This window comes from Lemur catta, chromosome 17 (assembly GCF_020740605.2).
Source record: "Lemur catta isolate mLemCat1 chromosome 17, mLemCat1.pri, whole genome shotgun sequence".
Lineage (NCBI taxonomy): Eukaryota > Metazoa > Chordata > Mammalia > Primates > Lemuridae > Lemur > Lemur catta.
The window spans coordinates 35,139,651-35,164,110 of NC_059144.1; the positions used below are offsets into that span (position 1 = coordinate 35,139,651).

Below are 24,460 nucleotides of genomic sequence, written 5' to 3' on the forward strand. Positions count from 1 at the left end.
GACAGAGTCTTGCTCTGTAGCCCCTGCTAGAGTGAAGTAGCATCATCTTAGCCCATTGCAACCTCAAACTCCTGCGCTCAAGCCTCCTGAGTAGCTGGGACTACACGCATATACCACCATACCCGGCTAATTTTTTTTCTATTTTTAGTAGAGATGGGGTCTTGCTCTTTCTCAGGCTGGTCTCAAACTCCAGACCTCAAGTGATCCTCCTGCCTTGGACTCCCAGAGTGCTAGAATTAGGCATGAGCCACCACTCCCAGCCAGATTTCTACTTCTAGTTAGGATGAAGAAACTTGCAAGAGTCCATCATTCCCACCCTAACAATGACAGCAAGCCAAATAAACTACAAAACCACGTTAAAAAAAAAAAAAAAAACTCTGAGAGCTGAAGATGCAAAAATATCTCAATGAATATAATTCCAAAAGACAGAGGACTTTTCTATGACAGAAAAAAATCCATGGCCCCTTTTATTGCTAAGGAATCAGTGGAAAGAGAATAAATGCCTTAGATGAGAGTAAGAAGAAACTAGTTGAATTTAATAAATTTTAAATGACCACATGTGAGCTTACATGATGAATTAGAATCAAGAAATGCCCCATTCACTAAGCAAGTCTGAATCCATTCACCAACTCTTTCCTACAAGTCTTCAAAGAGCTCAAAAACCGTGGGGCAAGAGAAGAGCTGAAAGACATCCACATCCTCAGACACACAGGTCCTTCCCCAAGTGAAAAGCAGTGGCATGCTGAAAGCTGGAAATAAAACAGGAGCTGAAAGAGAGCCTCTCCAGCCAACCTGGATACATAGAGCCATTACCTACTGCAAGGCAGCAGCCACCAAACAATGGGAAAAGAATGCTGACTGGATCTTCCTTAAGTATACTGCAACAGTCTTCCAAAGTGTGAGGACAGAGTGGCCAGACATAGGAAGATACCACAGGTCGGTGAAAGCTAAAATCTCCCTAGTGACCAATATGCTGAAAGCCAGGCTGTAAAGGACGGAGAGGGAGAGAAAAGTTCCCCCATGTCTCCAAAAGCTAATAGCTGGGCTATAAATAGATAAAAAAACATCTCTGAAGTTTTGCTGGTGCTCAGATCCCAAGCGCTGTTGAATATAAGTCTTGACACTACCATCAAAATATCTGAAGTTGGAAGTGAAATGTATCTACTGCTGCAAGAACACCTAGCCTCAACTCAAATACAGATGAGATTGACTCAATTTGTCATACCAGATACACGTAATAAGGAGTGTATCCTTTTCCAGTAGCAAATATACTTTTCAGTCTCTTCTGTTTTTCAAATACAATGTTTAGCATACAATCAATAATTATAAGACATATGAAATGGTAAGAAATAATGTGACCAGGAAAAAAGAGAAGGAACAAGCAAGAGAGATAGACTACTAATACTCTAGATGTTGAAATTATCAAATAAGACTTTTAAAATAAATGTAACAGTTTATATAATTACCCAGTGGAAAATATTCATGGAAAGATGGGAAATTTCAGCATAAAAAGATCTATAAAAATAAACCAAATGGAAATACTCAAAATAAAAAAGCACCAAAAATAAAAATGTATTCAATGGGCTCAAAAGCAAATGAAAAGATCAGTGAACTTGATATAGCCATGAGAAATTATCCAAACTAAAGCACAAAGAGGAAAATAATTAACAAATAGGAACAGAGTACCTCATATCTGTTGAACAATATCAAATGAATATAACAGCAGTCCCAGAAGCAAAAGAGAGAAGGCAGAAGAAATATCTGATAATATAATGGCTGAGAATTTCCCACATTTGATAACCCAATAACCTAAGAAGCTCAGCAAACCCAAAAGGATAAATACAAAGACTATCATTCTTAGGACATCATAGTCAACTTCTGAAAAACAAAGATAAAATACTAAAAACAGGGAAAAAAAAGACCCATTACACACAAAGGGGCAACTATAAAAACTACTTAGCAGAAACGAAGTATGCAAAAACACAATAGGATAATATTTTTAAATACCTGAAAGAAAAAACTCAGCATAGAATTCTCTATGCAGAGAAACTATCCTTCTAAAGGAAAAGGGAAATAAAGATATTTCAGACAGATTAAGCTGAGAAGACTCATCAGCAGGAAACCTGCACTATAAAAATATTAAAAGGTATTCATTAGGCTAAGAGAAACAATACCAGAGAGAAGCCTGAGCTCTTTCATTAGGAAGAAAGCACCAGAAGGAGGAACTTTTTAGGTAAATTTTTTTTCTTTTTAAATTAGAGAGAGATAGACACAGAGTGTGTGCGTGTGTGTACATGTGTGAGTGTGCAAGAATAAATTTTTTTTAAAGGCAACTGGCTGCCAAAACAATAATAATATATTGTAAAGTTTATAGCATAATATGGACATCGAATATATTCTGAAATAGTGGGAAGGAAATAATGGATTTATACTGCTAAAAGATTCTTGCATTGTTCATGAAGTAATATTACCCTAAAGTAGGCCATGGTTAATTAATGACATATATTACAATCCCCAGAGCATCCAAAGGCTCAATGTACTCTGTGAGTTCTATCCTTTCTTCTGCATTTATTAGCTGTAATTCTTCTAAAAAGAAGACCTTTTACTTATCATCCATTTGGCTACCCAGAGGCACAGTTCATACAGGAGAGGCAGGAAAGATGTTCAAATCTTTTTATTTATATATTAATTTTCAAAATAATGAGATGATACATAATCTCCAAAGATGCCCATTATAGTTTTTATTTTATGTATTTTTAAAAATTTACTATTTATTTGGTAATTAATAAAATTGTCAATTTATGGATTTTTACATATTCGATATGTTTTAATCCATTACATCGATTATTATTTTTCCCCAGTATTTAGGTGCTCTCTTAAACTATGATTCTCATAAACAGATAACAATTGGGCCCCTCATTTAAAAAAATTAATCCAGATTGATAACCCTCTGCCTTTTACATGGAGTGTTAATTCACTTATATTTAACTTAAGTATTGCTATGATTGGCCCAAATAAAGCATCTTGCTTTTTGTTTTCTATTTGTTCCTTGGGCTTAACTATTTTCTTTAGTATTCTTTTTTCTTCCTCTGTAAATATTTTGCTATTATTGTATCTAATAAGGGGTTATCCAAAATATAGAAAAACTCACACAACTCAATAGCAAAAAATCAAATAACCTAATCAAAAATGGACAAAGGATATGAATAGGACTTTCTCCTGCTCCCAAAACAATACGCAGTTGGCCAATAGGTAAGGTATATGAAAAGGTGTTCAATATCACTAATTATCAGGAAAATGCAAATCAAAACCACAATGCGGTATCACCTCACACCTGTTAAGGACAGGGACTATCAAAAAATCAAAAGATAACAAGTGTTGGCAAGGATGTGGAGAAAAGGTGACCCTTATGTACTGTTGATAAGATTGTAAATTGGTACAACCATTATAGAAAACAGTGTGGAGGTTCCTCAACTAATTAAAAATAAAACTACCATATGATCCAGCAATCCTAGTTTTGGGTATATATCCAAAGGAAATAAAATCACTATCTCAAAGAGATTTCTTCACTCCCATGTTTATTACAGCATTATTCATAATAGCCAAGATATGGAAACAACCTAAGTGTCTATCAATGGATGAATGGCTGAAGAAAATGTGGTATATATATTATTCAGCTTTTAAAAACAAGTAAATCTTGTTATTTGCAACAATATGGATGAACCTGTAGGATATTATGCTAAGTGAAATAAGCCAGACACAAAAAGACAAATACTGCATGATCTCACTTATATGTGGAATCTAAAAAAGTCAAGTATAAACATCAGAAGGGTGGTTACCAAGGAAGAGAGTGGTATGGGGAAATATTGGTCAAAGGGTACAAACTTGTAGTGATAAGACGAATTCTGGAGACCTAATGTACAACATGGTGAATACAGTTAACAATAATGTATGGTAGACTTGAAATTTTGCTAAGACAGTAGTAGATCTTTATTCTCATCACAGAAAAAGAAAAGTGGCTATGTGAATTAAATATATGCTAATTATTAATAGCTTGATTGTGGTAATCATCTAACAATGTATATGTATATCATAACACATAATATACCTAATATATATACAATGTTTATTTGTCAATTATACTTTACTATAGCTGGAAACAATAATATTATGAATGTTCATGTTAAGTTGGAGGTAAGTTCAAGGGGTTTGATTATATTTTCATGTTTCATAACTTACATACGTAATATAGATTTTTTATGTTTACACAATACAATTTAAAAATATTTAGTTCTTAGTAAGAAAAAAACAGTACCTACCCCAAAGACAAAAAATTGGATCTTTATCTTATACCATATACAAAAAAATCAACTCAAAATTGACTAAAGATTTAAACATAGGACCTAAAATTGTAAAACTCCTAGAAGAAAACATATAGTCAATATCTACCAAAATCCTTAAAAATGTCCATTCCTTTGAGACAGGAAGTACATTTCCAGAAACTTATGGTAAAGAAATAGATACATATACAAAAGCTATATACAAGAAAATCACTGCTATTAGAACAGCAATAAAATAAAAACTGAAAAACAAAAACCAGAAAACAGTCCAATGGTCATTCTAAGGAGAAACAACAACCATACAATAGAATTTTATGTAGCTGTTTTAAAACAATAAAGTTATTATTTAGATCACTAACTTAAGAGTTAATAAAATTTTAAATTTTCTGAGTTTGACCAGCAGTACTTAAGCTGACAATCCAGGACTAAGAATCCCACAAAATCTTAAAATCATGTATGCATTTTTGCAAGTAATTACATTCACATGCATGTTTCTAGGGAAAGAATCCACAGATGTTAGATTCTCAAAGAGATCATGGTTATTCCAAAAAAATAATCACCATGGCAGCTAGTCTCCAAATATGGCCCCCAGTGAACAATGCTGCCAGTATTCACACCCTCCTACCCTGAATCTGGATTAGTCCTGTGAGTAACTCTAACAAATACAATGTTAGTCCCAGGCTTACATTCTAAGGAAACCAGACAGCTTTCACTTTTGCATTTTTGAGAGTCTTGAACTGTAAGAAATCCAGCCACCTTGCTGGAGAGGCCACATTAGACAGGGAGAACCCCCAGAACTGCACGGGAGGAGAGTAAGGACAAAACATCCAGCATACCAGCTGATCTCGACCTTCTAGTTGTCCCAACAAAGCCACCAGCCCCACAGGAGTGAAGCCATCATGGACATGTAGTCAAGCTACCATCTCACTGCAGTCACATGAGAATCCCCAAGCATAACCAGAAAAGAACTGTACACATGAGACCAGTTAACACATACAATCATGAGAAATAATAGTTGTGTTAAGCCACAAAATTTGAAGGTGGTAATACATAACCAGTTACAGACTGCTCTTTCAGACTGAGTAACTTCACCTAATTAAAAACCTTAATTTTGCAATATAATGCAATAAGGCCTTTTGTAATATAACGTATAACAAAATATATCTTACAAAATAATGGCTGAAATAATAATCAGAAGCTATCCATTCAGGGCATATAACATCACTCCTCAGTCCCCTGCATAATCCCTGTCCATGCATGCATGTGTGTGCACACACATACAATGATACCATTTATATAATAGTTTCATTCAGCAAAAACTTTAGTCATTTTGATTTTTGTAGTTAATTTACATAGGCCCTTTTACTACACAGAAATGAAACATAGATCAAGCATATAACTTTGCCCTGTATTAAAAGAGATGAAAAGGAGTAAGACCCTCAAATGAACCTTCATTTTAAATATTGCAGAGGTTACTTATGCAAAGTGCCTTCTTTCCCTATAGACTAAGAAAAAATCCAAAGTAGACTGAGGCTAATAGAGCACATGTTTGAAAGGTATTTTATAATGCTAATGAAACAGCATTATAGTATGTCACATTAGGACAATGCTTACTAAACAGAAATACTTTCTCTTTATTAGTTTCCACACTAATCTTGCAAATGATACTTAAGAGGAAAACAAATTCAAACAGACCTAGAAATCCTGCCCCAAAACCAAGAAGCAAAGCAGAACATAAACAATGTGAAAAAGGCCAGATCCCATTTCATCTATTCAATTTAAGTGAAATGAAGATATAAACAAACTTTGTGGTGGCATTTTTTAAATCTACTGTATTTGATTTTTCAAAACAAAAACATCCTTTTTCTATGGCCAGCTCTCTGCTAGCCAAAAATAATGGCAAGAGGCATGGCTTTGGTAGGACAAATTTAAATGACAACTGTATGTTTTTTAACTCTCTAAAAACCTAACCTACAAAATTTCTAGTTAAAAAAAAATAACTGATTAAATATAAATTTAGCTTTTCTTCTTCCTCTTTCTCACATTTCTCCACCATGGTCAAGTGAAGATTCATTATATTCCTCAGGCACTGTTTGACCTTTCTGAACTTCAGAGTTCTCATTTGAAATTGAGAATCATTATGTAAAAAGTATTCAGCACAGTGCCTGACTATAGCAAATGCTCAAAAAATGTTAGCAGTTGTTATCATCCTTCTTATTGTCACAAAATGATACTACGTGTCAGGTTTAGTAGGATACCCGTGGTAACCAACATCTATTCCCTTTTCCTTTCCTAACAGAATCCTGATTTTGTTCTGCTTTCTGTTTCCCCCCATCCTGCCACAGTCATATACATAATGGTATGTTCTATGTTCATCACTGGTTCACAGGTAACCCCCTTTCTCTTTGGCAGTGATTGATTCAGGAATAGGCATGTAACATTAGCCAATCAACAAAACGTGAGAAGTCTGCCGGAAAACTTCTGAGGAAAGTGTTCCTCAGTCCTAGAAAAGAGCTACAAAAAGAGATTTCTGTGTGTGTGTGTGTGTGTGTGTGTGTGTGTGTGTGTGTGTGTGTGTGTGTGTGTGTGTGTGTGTGTGTGTGTGTGAGATGAGTTTTCTAGCAATGCAGTAGCTATTTTGCTATCAGCTCAAGAAAGAGAGCAACAATGATAACAATACAGCAAGCAAAGGAAGTGGAAAACTGTGTCCCTGATTTCATCAGTGGAGCCCCTGAACCAACCAACCAACCAACCAACCAACCCTGGAGCCCATCTACCTCTGAACTTTCTCTTACATGAAATCATGTAATTCCTTATTATTGAATTTGAGTTGTGATTTCTGTTACCTCCAACTCAACGTACTCTAATTACTACAGTAATGGAAAAGTATGAGAAGCATAATAGGTTTTATCAAAACTAATCCAAACTAAACTTAAACCACCCTTGTCTCCAATAAAACAGAGCCTCTAGCATGAATATCTGAAGCTCTTAACAAACAGCTCTGGTTTGCCAACATGGAACAAGTCAGTCCCTTTGCCAATCTGAATCAGTTTGACAGTGCTTCAAAACAGGCAAAGGATTCCTGAATTCAATTCAACAGATATTTATTGAATGCCTATTATATCTTTAAACCACCAGCCTCTTCCTCAAGATGCTCCCAGGCTTTGTGGAGAACAACCATACAAGTGGTATAAGTGCCACATCATGGCACCACTGACTTCAGAGGGAGTAAATCTTTGAAGCTGGGCACGAGAAGAAAAAAGGGAGGGAAGGAGGACACAGATGAGGAAAGAGAAACAAAAAGGGAGAGAAGGAAGGATAAAGGATACAGCAAAGACAAGACATTTGAACTAAATCTTGAAGGATAAACCAGGCTTCATCAGATGGATAAGGAAGTAAGGGATTCTACATAAGAGCAGAAAGAGAAACATGCATTCCTCTTCAACAAATTGTGCTAAGTTGTTTATTTTGCAATGATTGCAATAAATAAATAAAGTGAATGATTTAAGACTTTCTAATAAGAGTTTCCCAGACTTACAGATTAAAATAAAAGTTACCTGTGCAATTCACATAGTGAGTTGCTGAAAACTGTCTATGAACTTGACGGCATGAGCAAGGTTTAGCCTGCAAAGGTTGTTTTGAGGAAATCCCAGGACTGTATTGCCTATGCTTACTCTAGATCCAGATTATAAATCTGATATGAAAAGCTACAAAGAAGGATCTGTTACTCAGAATGAAATCAAAGCAAATAAGACAAATCATACAAAGGAAGATATATAAAACAAATACATGAAAAATCTTTAACTTGAGAATATTATATTTCTGTATCCCAAATAAATTTCTATTATATTTCTATACCCCACTTTTGCATGAGAAAGAAAGCACAACAGGTAAAGCAGAGGCAAATCGAAAATTTAAGGGTAAGAAATAACTCAGATGAAACAACTGCTCGGTAAATCTTCAAATCCTTATTATCTTCTGATATAAATTTTACTAGCTACCTTAACTGTATGGGGCAAATATTCTTTTATATTTCTGGGAACACAACACTATATCATCAAAGCAGAATCCAATCAGAAGTTTATTGCTTTATTATCAATATTAGTAAACAGTGATGATTATGATAGATCATAACATACATAATTTAATCAGGAAATTATGAAGAGCCAGTAAAACATTCTTAGGGCTAGAACAGAGAGAGAAATGGAGAAAACTTCTCAGTATTATCAAACATAGCCATACACAGAGTCCCAACTAACAGGAGATGCAATGATGCAAAGTGAGAACATCAGTGATAATTACTATACCTGTATTCTCTCCTCCATAAGGAAAGATGTCCCAATCCTGGGACAAGTGGACACAATCCTTCCAATCTGCTCCATTAGGATTCAAACCTAAGTGTGATTCCAAAGCCCATCGCTATCTCTCACCCCAGTGTGCCTCCTAAGTGTACCTGCTCTTCCATTCAATGTGGGTACATGTAGATCTAACATACCACTGTGGAAATGTAGCTAAAGTCTCTATTTCTTCAATAGCCAACTCAGATTTTTAAAAAATTACTTGTTTCAATGATTTTTCATTAAAGCCAAAAGAAAAATACAATGTAAAAATAAATGTACTTTTTTAGGATATGAACAAAACATTCTGAAAATAAAAAAGTGAGGTATCCTTTGGTCATGGCATGTTATACTGTGGGCTGGATCATGCTGCAATTCACTGGTGAGAACTATGACATGTAGTCAGTAAAAAGATAATAAAAATGCAAACTGCCTATTTCTACATTTTACATTTATATGTCCCCACGATTCACAAATAAATCTTTTTACCCAAATTAAACAGCCATCATGAACAGAGCTGGTTAAAATAAAATACTTTTGATTCAGCATTATGCCTTTCTAAGCCCTCTATCAGTACCTTTTAGAGTTAGCAGTTCATTTTAACCACTTCTCTTTGCAACAAGAACCTTGGATAATGTACAGGACTAGGTGTATCTCATCAGAGTCTGGAAACATAAATATCACATCTTCCAGCACAATAATCCTGTCTCAGTAGTCCCTATCCATGCTGGTCTAAATGGTCACTTGTTAAACTATTCACTAATGCTCGCAGGGATACCCTAGATTCAAGAATACACACCAGATCTTAGCCTTAAATATACCAAAATACGCTGAGAAAAGCAACTGGTAAATTGTATGTGACGGGTGTTGCAGGTGAGGCACAGCTGTCGGGGAGCACCACATTGCCCATCAAAACATTGCTTGCTGCCTGAAGTACTATCTGTGAACCAGCAGCACTGGCATCACCCAGGAGCTCGTGAAAATGCAGAATCCCAGGATGCATTCCAGACACACTGGATCATAGTCTGCATTTTAACAAGATCACCAGGTGATTCATATACACGAAAGTTTGAGAAGAGTTATTGTTATAAATAAATAACCTGAGAAACTGTTTCTGAGGACATACCATTAAGATTATTATCCCAAAGCAACTTTTAGAAATAGGAAGCCCAAAACCAAAGTTTATGTTTAAAGAATCATGTATCTTATGCCAAAAATGTCCAGGGAAACCTTAAGAGGAACTGCAAGATCCATAGTCCAAGTATCTGAAAGCTAAAGTTCCAAATTCCCTGGGCATCCATTTTTTTCATAACAACTTGCCAACATCAGACATACTACGTGCCTTCATAGCAACAAATTATCAATTTACAAAACTCAAAGTCAACATATTGTGCCTCACAGTCATTTAAGCTGGCAAGACTTAAAGAACATACAAAACTGAAGTAACACATTGGAAATATTTGATTTATGTTAAACAGCACTATGGAATTTAAACATTCATATGCTCAACCAAACCCTATTCCTGGCCAATCAGCTCACTGATCAGCTTACATATACCCTTCTAACATATTCTGCCTAGCTAAATTTAATATTTAAAAATTTTAAAGACCTTTCTGTGTATTTTTTTTTTTTTTTCAGACAGAGTCTCACTCTGTTGCCTGGGCTAGAGTGCCATGGCGTCCCCTAGCTCACAGCAATCTCAAACTCCTGGCAATCAGGCAATCCTCCTCCCTCAGCCTCCCAGGTAGCTGGGACTTACAGGCATGCACCACCATGCCCAGCTAATTTTTCTATATATATTTTTAGCTGTCCATATAATTTCTTTCTATTTTTAGTAGAGACAGGGTCTCGCTTTTGCTCAGGCTGGTCTCGAACTCCTGAGCTCAAACTATCCACCCGCCTCGGCCTCCCAGAGTGCTAGGATTACAGGCGTGAGCCACCACGCCCGGCCTGTGTATTTTTTTTAAATAAATCTTATTTCAAGTAAATTTCCTGAGCTGAAAAGAACCAACACCACCACAACAAAATAATACCAAAAACAGCCTGGTGCTATAAAAGGCACTGGTTGTACTGAGTGAATTCTGCCTCTAACAAGACTCTTCTACAGAGGGAACCAAGACGGCAAAGCCACGAAGGCCTTCAGTCCAGTAAGGGACATGAAGCAGCGTGTCAGAAAGAAATTGTTTTTCTGCTCCTTTTGATGGGTTATGCTTTCAAGTCAGGAAATTAGAAACAGGTGTGCCAGAGGGCACACACATCCTCGCTCCACACTGAAAAACACGCGTTTTCAATTTTCAGACATGAAAGAGACTCCTGTTGAATGAAAGAAGAAATGAAAATCCAGCCCTGTTTCTGCGAACCATATGAAGGGAGCTTAGAAAGTCTTTGACAAGTTGCCCGACTTACTCTCTCTCCAACTGACAGCAGGTAGTACTCCACAATAGGAAGGAAAAGCCATTCTTTCAAGTGAGAACAATCAAAGCGAGAACTACATTAAGGATCACAGGATTGGCATTTTAACCCATCACTTGATCTTATGCCTCTGTTTTTACTATTTCTTCACCTCGTGTTTTAAAATTAGAAGTCTACTCTCTTCACAAAACAACAACAAAGCAATGCAAAATAAGTATCTAGCAAAAAAAATCTGATAAATTACAAACATCAAAAGAACATCTTGGGGATCACTTGATCCACTACAACACAGGTCTACAATCTCCTTCAGAGAAAGACTTACTTTCGTTTCATGATGTCCCAAGCTCTCCTGGAGGTCAGGGTGCTGGAGACATTTTGGTGAGTATAGGAGTGTGATGGGTGGTTCTAAGCTTTAAGACAACCGGTGCGAGTGGGATTTGGGGGTAGGAAGGTAGCAGGAAGGGAGATGTACTAATGGCTGCAACAACAGTCAAGCCACCAGGTGCACCAAGGTGCCTGCGAGTGACCCTTTGGGAGGCATTGTAGTGCACATTCTCTAGATGAATGGATACAGCACAGCCCTATTAAGGGCTAGCCATCCTTTTGATATAGCCAATATTTTGATGTATTTCTATATTGGCAAGAAACTTTCCTATATTACCAAGGCCACAGCTTTCATTTCCTTTGAGGACAAGGACCATGTCTTTACTTCTCTTTTATCTTACCCAGACTAGAGCACAATATAAGAGCCTCTAAAACAGCTGTTGCTTTATTACATGAGGGCAATTACAAGTCATCTTGCTGAGGAGCAAAATACCTAAACTCATGATTCATGAAAAGACATCTTTCATATCCTTTAAAAATTTGTTTAGAGGACTATTTAATGATAATAAAAATGTTTATTATAAAATATTAAATGAACAAAGCATAATACAAGCTAAACAGTGTTCTCACTTTTGTTTCATGGCAAAGATCCACCAAAAATATTAACAGTGACTATCACAGGATAGCAAAATCATCATTTTCCAAATTCTCTTCAATGAGCATGTATTATTTCACTATCAAGAAAAAAATCTACTCATTTAAAACCTCTAAGATATACAATGACAAAAGCTGTCACATTGAACTGGTTTCTTAGAAATGCTCTGGCATAATTCAGAATTCCATTTTACTTTGAACTATCAGTGACTCTACTTATATAAAAAGCAGGAAACAATATCTTAATAGTTCATCAGATATAAAGTGACCTAATTACACTATGCAATAATCTCAGAAGAGAATTCCCATCCCAGATAACTATTTAGTACTTTGAAATGTGCTAGTAGTTTATATACTGTTATCTGCAATGAATAGTATTTTTCCCCACCCCTAACAACCAACAATCCAGAGTCAAGTGCTTTTAAGATGATGATGTTTACAAATGTTAGGGTTTTATCTAGGCTCAAATCTAAAAGTCATACTTCACAACAAGATCTCTCATGGAATTGTTCCCAATTTTACATACTATGTTTCAAATTATTTCAGCTTAAGTGGCTGTTCCTTACCCTTAGCACTCTAAGAACCTTGTTAAGTGTGACAAGATTATGAAAGTTTATTTCATTAGAATAAGAAGCTTCTGAGAAGTCAATGTGTCAGCTTGCCTAATAAGACAGATTAAGGAACCAGAGTGAGCTAAAGAATCTAGATGCCACCAGTAGGACTAACAAAAATGCACATAACTCCTTGACTAGTTTTGCCTGTCATTGTCTGAAACATTACTTCTCATTCCAGAGCAGCCTCAGAGATGAAAGACCTATCTTCATGTATCTTCCAAAAGTACAAGCATCCCTCTACTCATCTCCACATCATATAAAAGAAAACTTACTTATTCAAAGCCATCTAGAGACCACCCAAGACCCCATATTAAGCTCCGGACACCTCAGACTCACCAATCTTCTTCAGGCATCCTCTGCTCTTGTCAGAATACACCACTCTCAGCCCCTCACTTACCTTCCTCTCGGTCCTGACTCATCTGAGCTTGACCTGGCTCACTCCAATGTATTTGTCTTTCATATGCATACATTCAACAAACAGCCACAGTTCTATGTGAGGAGCACCATTCACACATCAGTGAACAAAGCTGATGAAAATGCTAACCCTCATGGAGTTTAGAGAGAGGTAGAAAATAAAGACAAAATAGTTAAAAGTTTTAGATGATGATACATGCTGCGGGAAAAAAATAAAGCATGTAAGGGGGATAAGAAATATTGGCTGAGGGAAGAGTTACATGTTTAAATAGGACAGGTGGAAAAGATCTCAGTGAGGTGAATCATTTGAATGAAGACCTGAGGTGGGGCCTGGGGGTTTGAGACACTGAGGGTTGAGGGCTAAAGGAGAAGATGCAAGTCAGGCAAAGGTCCTAAGGCAGAAATGTGCATGGCATATTTGAAGTACAGCAAAGCGGGCCAGTATAGCTAAAACTGAGTGAGCAAAGCAAGAAAAAAAGGGCTGAAGTCTGAGGGGAAACCGGGAAATGCCTCGTATAAGGCCTTATGGGCCCTTCATGTGGACTTTGGCTTTTTCTTTTAGTAAGATGGGAAGCAATTGGACAGTTCAAATAGAGGTGGGGCATGATCTGAGTTAGGTCTGAACACCAGCTCCAATATTAAAAACAAAATAAAGGGGGAAAAGGGCAAAAAGCAAAAGACCAGCTAGGATGCTGACACAATAATCCAGATTAGAGATGATGGCACCTTGAATCTGTTGGTAGCAATGCAGGTGCTGAGAAGTGGTCACATTTTAAATATATTTAGAGAGTAGACAGGATTTGTTGTTGGATTGTATGTGGGAGAGATAGAAAAGAGGGTCAATGATGACTTCAAGATTTTGACCTGAGATTGAGCCACTAGGAAAACAGAGTTGCCACTGGCTGTGCGGAAAAGATTTCAAGAGAACAGGTTTGAGAGATCGGCAATATCAAAAGCTCATATTTGGACCAGGCATGGTGACTCACACCTGTAATCCTAATACTGTAGGAGGATCACTTAAGCACAGGAGTTCAAGGTTACAGTGAGCAACGATGATGTCACTGCACATAAGCCTGGGCAACAGAGCAAACCCTGTCTCCAAAAAAACAAAAAAGTCTATGAGACATATGCGTGAAGACTTTTAACAAGCAGTTGAATTACAGCTGAGTTTTGGGGAGAGGCCTAGGTTAGAGATAAAATAAAAAAATATATGGGAGTCATCGGCATACAGATGGTGCTTAGCCATTAGATTGGATGAGACACGAAGGAAGCAGGAATACAAAGGGAGAAACAGGTTCAAGGGCTAAACCTTCGGGCACTCCAATATTGAGAGGTCAAGGAGATGAGAAACATTAACAAAGGAGACTGAGCAGGAGCAGCCAGTGAGGCAGCAGGAAGACCAAAAGAATGTGGTCCTCTGGAAGTCTATCAAGGACATAGACTTGCTTCCAGCAGGAGCAAGTCATCTGAGCAACTGTTTCAGACGCTGCTAATAGGACTAAAAGATAATCACTGGACTTTGGAGATTATTGTTAATCTTGACGAGAGAGCAGATTGATGGAGTGGTAGAGGAGAAGGCCTAAAGTAGATTCAAGAATAAATGAGAGGAGAGAACTAAAAAAAAAAAATAACAAACCTCAAATACAGACAATGCCTTAAGGTTTCATCTTGAAGGGTTGCTAGGAAATAAGGAGAGGCCTAGAAGAAAGACTGAACCCCTAGGTGATTTGCACACAGAGTCCTAAGTAGAATAGGGCTTTTATTCACCAACAGTGCTTGTGACACAGAGAGTACAAAAGAGAAAGAATGACTACTGCTAAATAGAAGTTAAAGCATGAGTTCCTGCATGCCTTCTCCCCAACCCCTAAACACCAATGACCACCTGGCATTTGTAAACGTCACATCAATGGCCTCCTACTGGCTCTTGCTGTCCTGTAACTCCCTGCTCACAGGGAAGTGCCCTCCTGACAAAAGTCCCGGGGCAGGAGTTTTTGAGCACAGTCCCATCAGACAATCCCCCACAAAAGGACAGAGAAAGACCTCTGGCTGCTCATTAGGGTGAGAAACCATGAAGGAGTGGCATAGTCTCCCAGCCTTTGAGGAAGAGACTCTAATCACTAGCTTGTAAGTATTAAGGCATAAGGCTAGTTCAATTTTTGTATTTTTTTAAACCCATCCACCTTTTATGTTATTCCTGGTAAGTCACAGCAGCAGCCTACACAGCCCTCCAGTTTCTAGGACTGCTCAGAGCCAAGACCTGGAAAAGCAAAACTAAGAAAAATCAGAAATCATTGGACCCCGTACCAGAAAAAGGTAGCAGATTTTTCTTCATGCCAGAACATTCTAAGGAAGAGGGACTGAAGCCTACATCTTCTGATCTCCAGTCAGTTGCCATCAGTACACCGGACTCACTGTTTCTCTTCAGGAAAAAAACAGAACTGTATAGACAAGTAACAGAAGACCAATGTTAAGGTCAACCAGAGCATAAACTTAATCTCTTGCTTTTTTTTCTCCTTCTATCTTCTAATCTTCAATCTGCTCTTCCTTTCCACAGCCAGAGACAGACCACAGATGTATCTTACATTATACATCTGACGTGTTACTGAAAAATTATGTGTGAATTCACATTTGGCAAAATGAATCATATTTTTAAATGCTGTTTAAAAGAAATTCCATGGTGAATAATCTTTTTGAAAAAGTAAGCATCCTTCTAGAAAACATAGGAACCACAGATGCATTTCTTAATTTTTATTTGTATATTGGGCACTTACCATGTGCAAGGTTCTGTGCCAGGCACTCAGGAGATACAAATATACCCAAAGCCCTCATTTCTGCAAGAGTTTATCTTATGGCTTCAAGAGGGCCTAAAAAAAATTATTTGTTTTCATGAAAAAGCTGAGAATAAGAAAAGCTTTTGCTATAGTTCATCAATTCTAAAATATACTTTATTTTCACATTTTAAAGTTTTTGAATCAGGAGGCATCTTCCTATGCTGTTCTCCAGGCTACAGTGGTGACAGAGCAGCCACTGCCTCTAGATGAAAGCTGTTCTCTCCCATTTCTCGACCCTCCAGTTACATCCCACGTTGGAACTACATGTGTTGACTTTAACTACCATTTAACGTGTGTTCAAAAGGAGTACAGTACCATACAGAATTCAAATTTTAAATGACTACATACACAGAAAAGTACAGAAACAGCAATGGGGATGACTGTCATCAATGAAGCAAGTACTTCTCATTGGAGGAAAATCCCCAATTCTGTATTTTCCTATAAAGCAAGAATCATGCATTAAGTGATGAGAAAGCAGTGTGTCATACTTTAATTGGCAGTCTTTTTGTTTCCTTAATGGTATAAAAATAATGGTGCATCTTATAAAAGATGGTGACTTAGATTCAATAAAATACGGTAAGTATTGAGCCCCCCTACTCTGGGCCCAGGAGTACGCTAAGTGCCTTCCATATGTCAACTCATTGAATCCTCACAGCAATGGTATAATAGATATTATTCCTATTTTATTATACCCATAACCCCTTGCCCAGGTTCCACAGCTAATGAGTCTGAAAGAGTCTGGACAGGAACCCAGGTGTCTGCTCTGCTCCATCCATAGCTAGGCAAATTCCCATGGTACCAGAATATTAGTCAGAGTTTGTAAGGTCGGCTGTTGCCACTCCACCCCACCCCTTCCCTAGTCCCTACTCATTCCTCCCCACCCAGTGATGAGAACAAGATGCTGGAGTTTATCCCTCAGGCTAATGACCAAATTGCCTGTCTGGCCTTGGGAAAGCCCTATCCTGACCATAACTAACTATCTTCGCTCTGCCTTTCAATTATCGCCTTCCAAGATACATAAACCTAAAATGCAGGGCAAGTCTCTGGATTTTCTGCAACAGCCTAAGGCATAAGTCTTCTTTATTTTGGCCAAACAATTACAAAATTTCGTGCTCCACCTTTCTTCTGACTCGGTCACCTAACTCTGCCATGTGTTTCCATTGTCAACTTAATAGCCACAGCCCCAGAAGAAACAAGAGTGCAGCAATCACACAAAGTCCCACAGATAGGAGGGACAGGAGGCCTACTCTGTCATCCTCAGGTTCTGTGGGCTGATGGTGGTTAGTCCTTTAACCTGGGAAGAAAGTACCATGACCAGCTGGGTATGCAAGTTAAAAGGCTACACTGAATGTCATGAACTGGAAACCTAAAGGTATCTTTAGTCATATAAAACTAACTTCAACTGACGCAGGATGGGCAAAGGAGGAAATATCCTTTCCCCCTTTGGAAGGGGAAAGACCTCAATTTTACAATTTTAGCTTTAGCCACTTCTTCACTGCATTCTATTTAATAGAATCAAATCCATGAAGTATATTCTCATCCAAATTCCATATGCCCAATTTTTAAAAGTGGGGGTAGGGGCAGGTAATGGTGGACAATCCCCTTGGGATTGGGAATCTCTTTTCCAAAATGACACATTCAGGCAGGCTCTCAGGATTTCAGTTTAAAATAAAATCCAGTTCTCCTAACATCTAGATATGAGTAACATATAAACAACAAACTAACTCACCAAATAACATATTGACCAAAAAGAAAATCGACACAACATGTGATTCCAACTGAGATTTCTTTGGCAAAATAAAAATGAAACAATGAATTATCTATTTTGGACTTTGGTTTGTTCAAATACCACAATTTTCCATATTCGTAGGGCCACAATTATGTGCACAGGCTAATTTGTGAATGTGTCAAGATTTATAAGTGCTGTCAATATTAAACTAAAAAGTAACTCATATTATTACATTATGCTCCTCTTTTCAAAAATGAATGAAAAATAATTTTTTGTCAATTATATAAGCATGGTTTAGATTCAACACGTATTCATATTCACACTTCACCTGATAGGCCAGTGGCTCACAATCATATTCTTCCCTTAAAATAAGAAATGGAGCTGGGCCAGGAAGCTGCTACAACAGGCAGGCAGGGGAATATGAGTCCGAAATAATAAGGTCAGGTCAGGAGAAATGGAAGGAAGCAACAAACAGGAGAATGGTGCCAAGATTTCAAGTCTGAGAAAAGGATGGGATGGTGAAGGCAACAAAAGAGACAGAGAACACAGGAGAAAGGTGGCACAGGGTGGAGATGAATCTGCTGAGTCTGATGTGCATACAACATCCACAGGGACATGTCCAACACGAAGTCAGAAACCTCAAAAGAAAAATCCTGAGTAGATACAGATGTGGAAGCCAATACCCTGAGAGAGAACAGCTGAAATCATGAGAACAACAATAATAATGGCAAATCACCAACGGAATGTGTATTGGGAAGATGAAGAGAAGGCAGCAGAGGCCCAAACCTGGAGTTGTTAGCAGTGGGAGGACAGAGGAATAGGGGTCTATGAAGAAAGCCAAGATGGAGCAGGTCGCAGAGGCAGAACAAACAAAGAATCTAGTATCTACGCTACAGGTAAAAAAGAAAAGAGTCACCTACATCAGAGATAATAGAAAGAGTAGGCAGTAAGCAGGCGAAGAGGGCTATTGGACTGGATAGTTTGTTAGTATAGTGGGACAGAAACCAATGTGGCAAGAAATTGAAGAGAGAAAGAAAGGGAAGATAGCCAAATCTGTGTACCCTCCTGATAAAGCCTGATGACACTGGGGAGAAAGGGACAGGACTGTAACTTGAGGGGTAACATGGCAAAGGAATGAACCAATATTACTTTGTCAATCAGTGGTATCACTACATAAAGAGAAAAGGCTTCAAGTACATCTGGCATAGCATTATGAAAATCTGGAAAGAGACAACCAGCACTCTGCCCATTAAAACTCCCCATGCCCTACACACACACACACACACACATACACACATTAAATGATAGTGACTTTTCTAATATAGATACAAAAAGAAGACCTGTATTTTATTAAAAGTATAGTTCAAGGAGTGGATACCATAAACTATACATTCTGAAATGTGTAAGTTTTATGTCAACATTTTACTCAAGAGATTATCCATTAAATTTTGAAATGCCCTTCTACTTTTATATCTTTTGTGATCTAAATTTGGTAACATCATGGGTCATTAGAAAAAAAAATATATATATACACACACACACACATATATATTTATAATTAGCCTACAGTTAACTCCAGAGTTGTATTGAAAATTTTTTTTTAATTATTTTATTTTTTTAAATGTTAGCAAAGCATTGTGATACTAAACAATCATTAAAACCTCCCAAATGCTAAATATCTTTCCCGCATCAATGCTCTTGTCTATACAGTACCTTAGCACATGCTTTACGTTTACCTAAAAATATTGCTTTTAATCATTAAATGGCTGACAAAGTTGAAGTTATGAAAAATGGTCATGAAAGCAGCAAATACCTGAGGTACTCACAGCTGTGGAGTAGGGATTATGAGCTCCAGTATTTTCAGCCCAGCAGCCACATCCATAAAGAGCAGCCTGGGGATAAAAATGAAATAGACAGATATAATATTTCAGAAATATTACATGTAATTATCAGCTTTCAATAGAAACCATACCCATCTAATAAAACCTGGCTTAATGATACAAAACAACTGTGTGATAATATCAGAAGTTGTATAAGACCTACCCAAACAATGGTTTTAATACTATCAAAACTGTATTTTCCACTATTCTACTAATCTAAAAATTTTTAGAAAATAGCAAAAGAAAGTTTCTTAGTCTCATCAACAGTAATTTTTCCTTCCCTGAGAAACCTTCTCCGTTTTGTAGTTTGTCAGCCAGTTGTTCTTCTAACGTCTTAAAACCAATGTAGTTGCTTTAAAATAGTAGTTCCCAAACTACTGTGTGTTGAATTATGTGGGGAAGCTTGCCAATAAGAACCTTGGTTCCTACAGATTCTGATTTAGTGTCTGGTGGAGATCCAAGAATCAGCATTTATTACCTAAGGCCTTGGTGTACTGGGATGCAGCTGGTCCCCCTGGCTGATTTCCTGATCAAGGAAACCCTGCTTCTAGAGGGCATCTTCCATCCCTCCCTTGAAGTGGCACAATAGGAACTGCAAATAGCTCTGTACCAAATGGCCCAATATATGCTCATCGCTGTGCTATATTTAGGCAGATGAAAAGAAAGGAGGCAAAAGGCCAGTTCAAGCTAATCACTTGGTTAGGTGGTAAACCAGACTTATATATCCAAAACCACCAGGAGCATAATAAGCCACCACGGTTTTATAAAAGATTATGACAATATTCCTATTTTGTTTCCAATAATGCTACTCAAAATGTCTTGATTCATCTCCCTGATATCCACAATGACTTTTCTGACTTTGGGAGGGGAATCACAGCTATTAGCTTTTCTACTCCTTAGTTGGACACAAGTTAAAAACAAACAAACAAAAACTCTTAGCTAGCTATTACAGAGAAATATATGGAGGTGTGCTCAAGAGTTCATTACCATGTGGTTGATAAGAACGGGAAAGTGGAAGCAACCTAAATGTCAATCAGTAGAGAAATGGCTAAATAAACTTTGGCATAGCCATACATGGAAATCATTGAGAAGGTTAAAAATAAAAGACTTAATTTAAAAAAAAAAAAAAGCCTTAGGAACAAATATAGAAAAGATCTCCAAAACGCATTGCTTTTGTAAAAAAGCAATTTACAACAATACATTCAGTATTCACTATCACTGATGGAGGAAAAAGATAATTCCCATAAAATAGCACTGTTATTTTCTAGGAGCTCACTTCTGAGCACTGGGGAATAGGCTAAGACTGGGAATGGTGACTAGACTTCAGCTTTCTATGATATTCTATTATTTCTTATGAGGACTTTAAAAATCATTTGCTTTAATATTCTACCCAGAACAGGAAGCTCCATGAAACATACCAAGCACTCTGATACTAAGAACCTTACTATCTCATATGGGAATACTTCCCATTTTGGACACTTCCTATTGGAAGAAAGTTCTCCTTAGATTCAACAAATACCTGCTTTATCATAATTTCCACCCACTAGTCCTGGTATTGCTCTCTGCAAGTACTTTAACCTCCCCATACAGTCCTCCAAATTTTTTTAAAACAGCTGTTCTAGTCCTCTTTTATCACTCAAAGAATCCCAGATTTGTGAACTGTTCCCTAAGACTTTCAGATGCACACACCCACATCTATCCGCTAATCACTCTCTTTGAGAAATAAGCCAGAGTCCAGGATAATGACAGATAAAGTCTCCCATGTTCATGTAGCCAACAGTTGCCCCATCTCCAGTTGCCAGTGAGAATAACCCTCTTAAAAGTAAAACTAAGAACTGAATGGGACATTCCCAAAATAGCAAAAATTGGGAAATCTGTTACTGCTTTTGAAAATACCATGCTTATAAAATAAATGCCTTAGTTTCTTAACACTGCTGGATCAGTATGGCCATTGACCTCCTTCAGAAGTGATTCGGCACACAGATTTCAGAATAAAACTGGCAGACTTGTGGGATAACTCAGTGGAAGGGCCCATTCCTTCTTCATTTAAAACTCTGGACATTTGCTCATCATCCTTTCCATTTCCCCACAATTACCTTGACCAGGAGCCTGCACTCAAGAAATAATAAATAAGGCCCAAGGGACACCTCTTAGAAAGCCAGTGGAGGTCATCTTTCTGGAAAAGTAAGAATGTTTATGTTTACCCTTTGTTTCTTCCCTCCAAGAAAATTCCTTTTATGATACCTTTCCTTAATTTCATGACCTAAAGTCATCTTCCTTTTTACCCTTCTGAAATTGATTGGGCTGAGACAGTGATAGGTAAAATAAAGCATGGTTGCGCACACCCGCAGTCCCAGCTACTCAGGAGGCTAAGGCAGGAGGATCACTTGAGCCCAGAAGTTTGAGGCTATAGTGTGCCATGATCAGGCCTACGAATAGCCACTGCACTCCAGCCTGGGAGACATAGTGAGACACCACTTCTAAGAAAAGAAAGAATCAGAAATTGTCCCTTTCTTATCCACTTCTTTGGGTAAAATACAGCAACCTTAAGCCGGCCTTTAAAAACAAATTTTAAAAAGCTTCCTTCTTTTTCATAGTAAAATTTATTGAAGATATTATGTAGTAAAAGCAGGTCATACAAATGATGACATCATTATTATCATTAATCTTCTCTGGGCCATAGTTTCCTCTTCTACAAAACGATAATAAAAATACCCACCTTACAATGTTGATGTACAATCATGTGAATTAACACACTTCTTGCACACAGCAAATGCTCAATAAACAGTGGCTATAGCTGTTATTACTAGGGATTATGATATATAATTTAAATGCATTATATCATTTAATCTTCTAGCACTTTGTATGGTAGCTAGTTATCCTCATTTTATAGATGTGGAAAATAGAGCTTAAAGATGTTGAAAGTAATTTATTCAAAGTAAGGAGAATGGTAAGTGGGGAGGTGGGATCAAAATAAAGGTTTGCCTGAATCCAAAGTCCACACCTGTAACCACTAAACTCAACTCCTAATTTGGATGTGGGTGGGGTGAGGGTTGGGGGGGAGTAAAATATTATATAATAATTCCTTTCTCACGTCCAAGTTGTAAATTCTAATTATTACAGTAAGATAAAGAAGCAAATAAGTTCTAATTCAAATTTCCACTTCACCATCTACACTGCTACACATATCTAAAGGAGTGTAATATGCTAAAATTTTTAAATAGTCAATTTGTTCATTTAAAATACATTTGAAAATACCTAGTTTCAGCACATTTAAAAAAAATTGTCCTTTGATACAACTTGCTTTTGTATTTTGTTTCGTTCAGTCTTGTGTGTCAAAAACAACTGTTCTTTAACTCCCATCTGATGCTTTCATTGTTCCAGGCTTATTACATCTTCTCTATCCAAGCAATATAACCCAATTAAGCAACTGCATTTCCCTGTGAGCACCAATCCTTTCCTTCACACCCTTTCCTGATTTTTCAGCTCCCACAAAATAAGTATTCATAAACTAGCCAAGTGGGGCAAATCAATACGTAAATTTTACATAAGTATTTTTCCAGGATAGTCCCATGTGCAGTGGCAGAATGGCCTCAAGACTGTTAGATGTGGCTGGGTGCAATGGCTCCTGCCTGTAATCTCAGTAATTTGGGGGGCCATGGCAGGAGGACTGCTCAAGGGCAGGAGTTTGAGACCAGCCTGGGCAACATATTGAAACCCTATCTCTGCAAAAAATTTTAAAAAATTAGCCAGGTGTGGTGGCATGTGCCTATAGTCCTAGATACTAGGGAGGCTGAGGCAGGAGGACTGCTCAAAGGCAGGAGTTTGAGACCAGCCAGGGTAACATACTGAAACCCTATCTCTACAAAAAATTTTAAAAAATTAGCCAGGTGTGGTGGCATGTGCCTATAGCCCTAGATACTAGGGAGGCTGAGGCAGGAGGATGGCTTTAGCCCAGGAGTTGAAGGTTGCAGTGAATTGTGATGGTGCCACTGCACTCCAGCCTGGACAACAGAGTGAGACCAGGTCTCTAAAAATAAATACATAAAGAATAAAATTTAAAATAAGACCGTTAGATGTAGTATCCTGCTAACGTAGTCCAGAACTATCTTTGGTTCTGTTGTTGCTATTTTGCTAATCTAAACAAACAGGAAACAGTGAGAAACCCATGGGAACTATAACGCAATGAAGGCAACTCTGCTGGCTTTTCTCTTTCCTTCTTCACCAGGGCATCCCAATCTGACATGCCAAGCTTGATTTTTCTTATTCCAAACATGGCAAATACACAGAGTTTTACAATATGGAAAAATACCATGACCAGACAAAGGCTTCTATAATAAGTTCAAAGCACTGTACACATGTTGACTAATAATTCCCCATAAATTCCCTTGTAAAATAGGCAGAGTAGCACAAAATTAATTATTCTTCCCTTCCCCTTTTCCCTAATATAGGACCGTAAGTGTCTTATCTAGGAATATCACTTGGGGCTTTGCAAGATATCCTCCATGAATTCGATCACTGTGCTCCAAGCATTCACTAACCATCATGACCAAAGTAACTGTGACATCAACCCTTCCTCAAATGTAAGAGACAAAGCACACAAAGCCTACCAAGCCATGTTCCATATGTGATAAGATCCAAATATCAAAATTTAAATGCACCCCTTGCAACTACTTTAACAGATTTCCATGAGAATGTCCAACTCATCTGTTTACTCAACAAATATTAAGCCCATAAATAATGTGCCAAATTCATTTATACTCAGAAAACTTACTAGATCAAATGAATTGTTAAACTTCATTCTCAGTATAAAACTAAAGATTTGAGATGGGGGGATGGGGTGAAGAATATGTGCAAGTGAACTGGGGATATGCAAATTTCACATATATTAGAGCCTCCTTGTTTCTAGATTTCTTCAGTGGTAT

At 37.5% G+C, this 24,460-nt stretch overlaps 1 protein-coding gene across 8 annotated transcripts in view; it reads right to left on the reverse strand.

Annotated features, from left to right (window-relative positions):
• TASP1 (taspase 1) overlaps positions 1-24,460 on the reverse strand; it is a 278,892-nt gene that overhangs the window by 178,226 nt on the left and 76,206 nt on the right. For 7 of the 8 annotated variants that reach the window (XM_045529289.1, XM_045529290.1, XM_045529288.1 and 4 more), the window contains one exon: positions 19,469-19,547. In XM_045529289.1, the coding sequence (XP_045385245.1) occupies positions 19,469-19,547 (79 nt within the window). The remainder of the gene's footprint in view (positions 1-19,468; positions 19,548-24,460) is intronic. The other variant, XR_006729626.1, reaches the window with a different exon arrangement.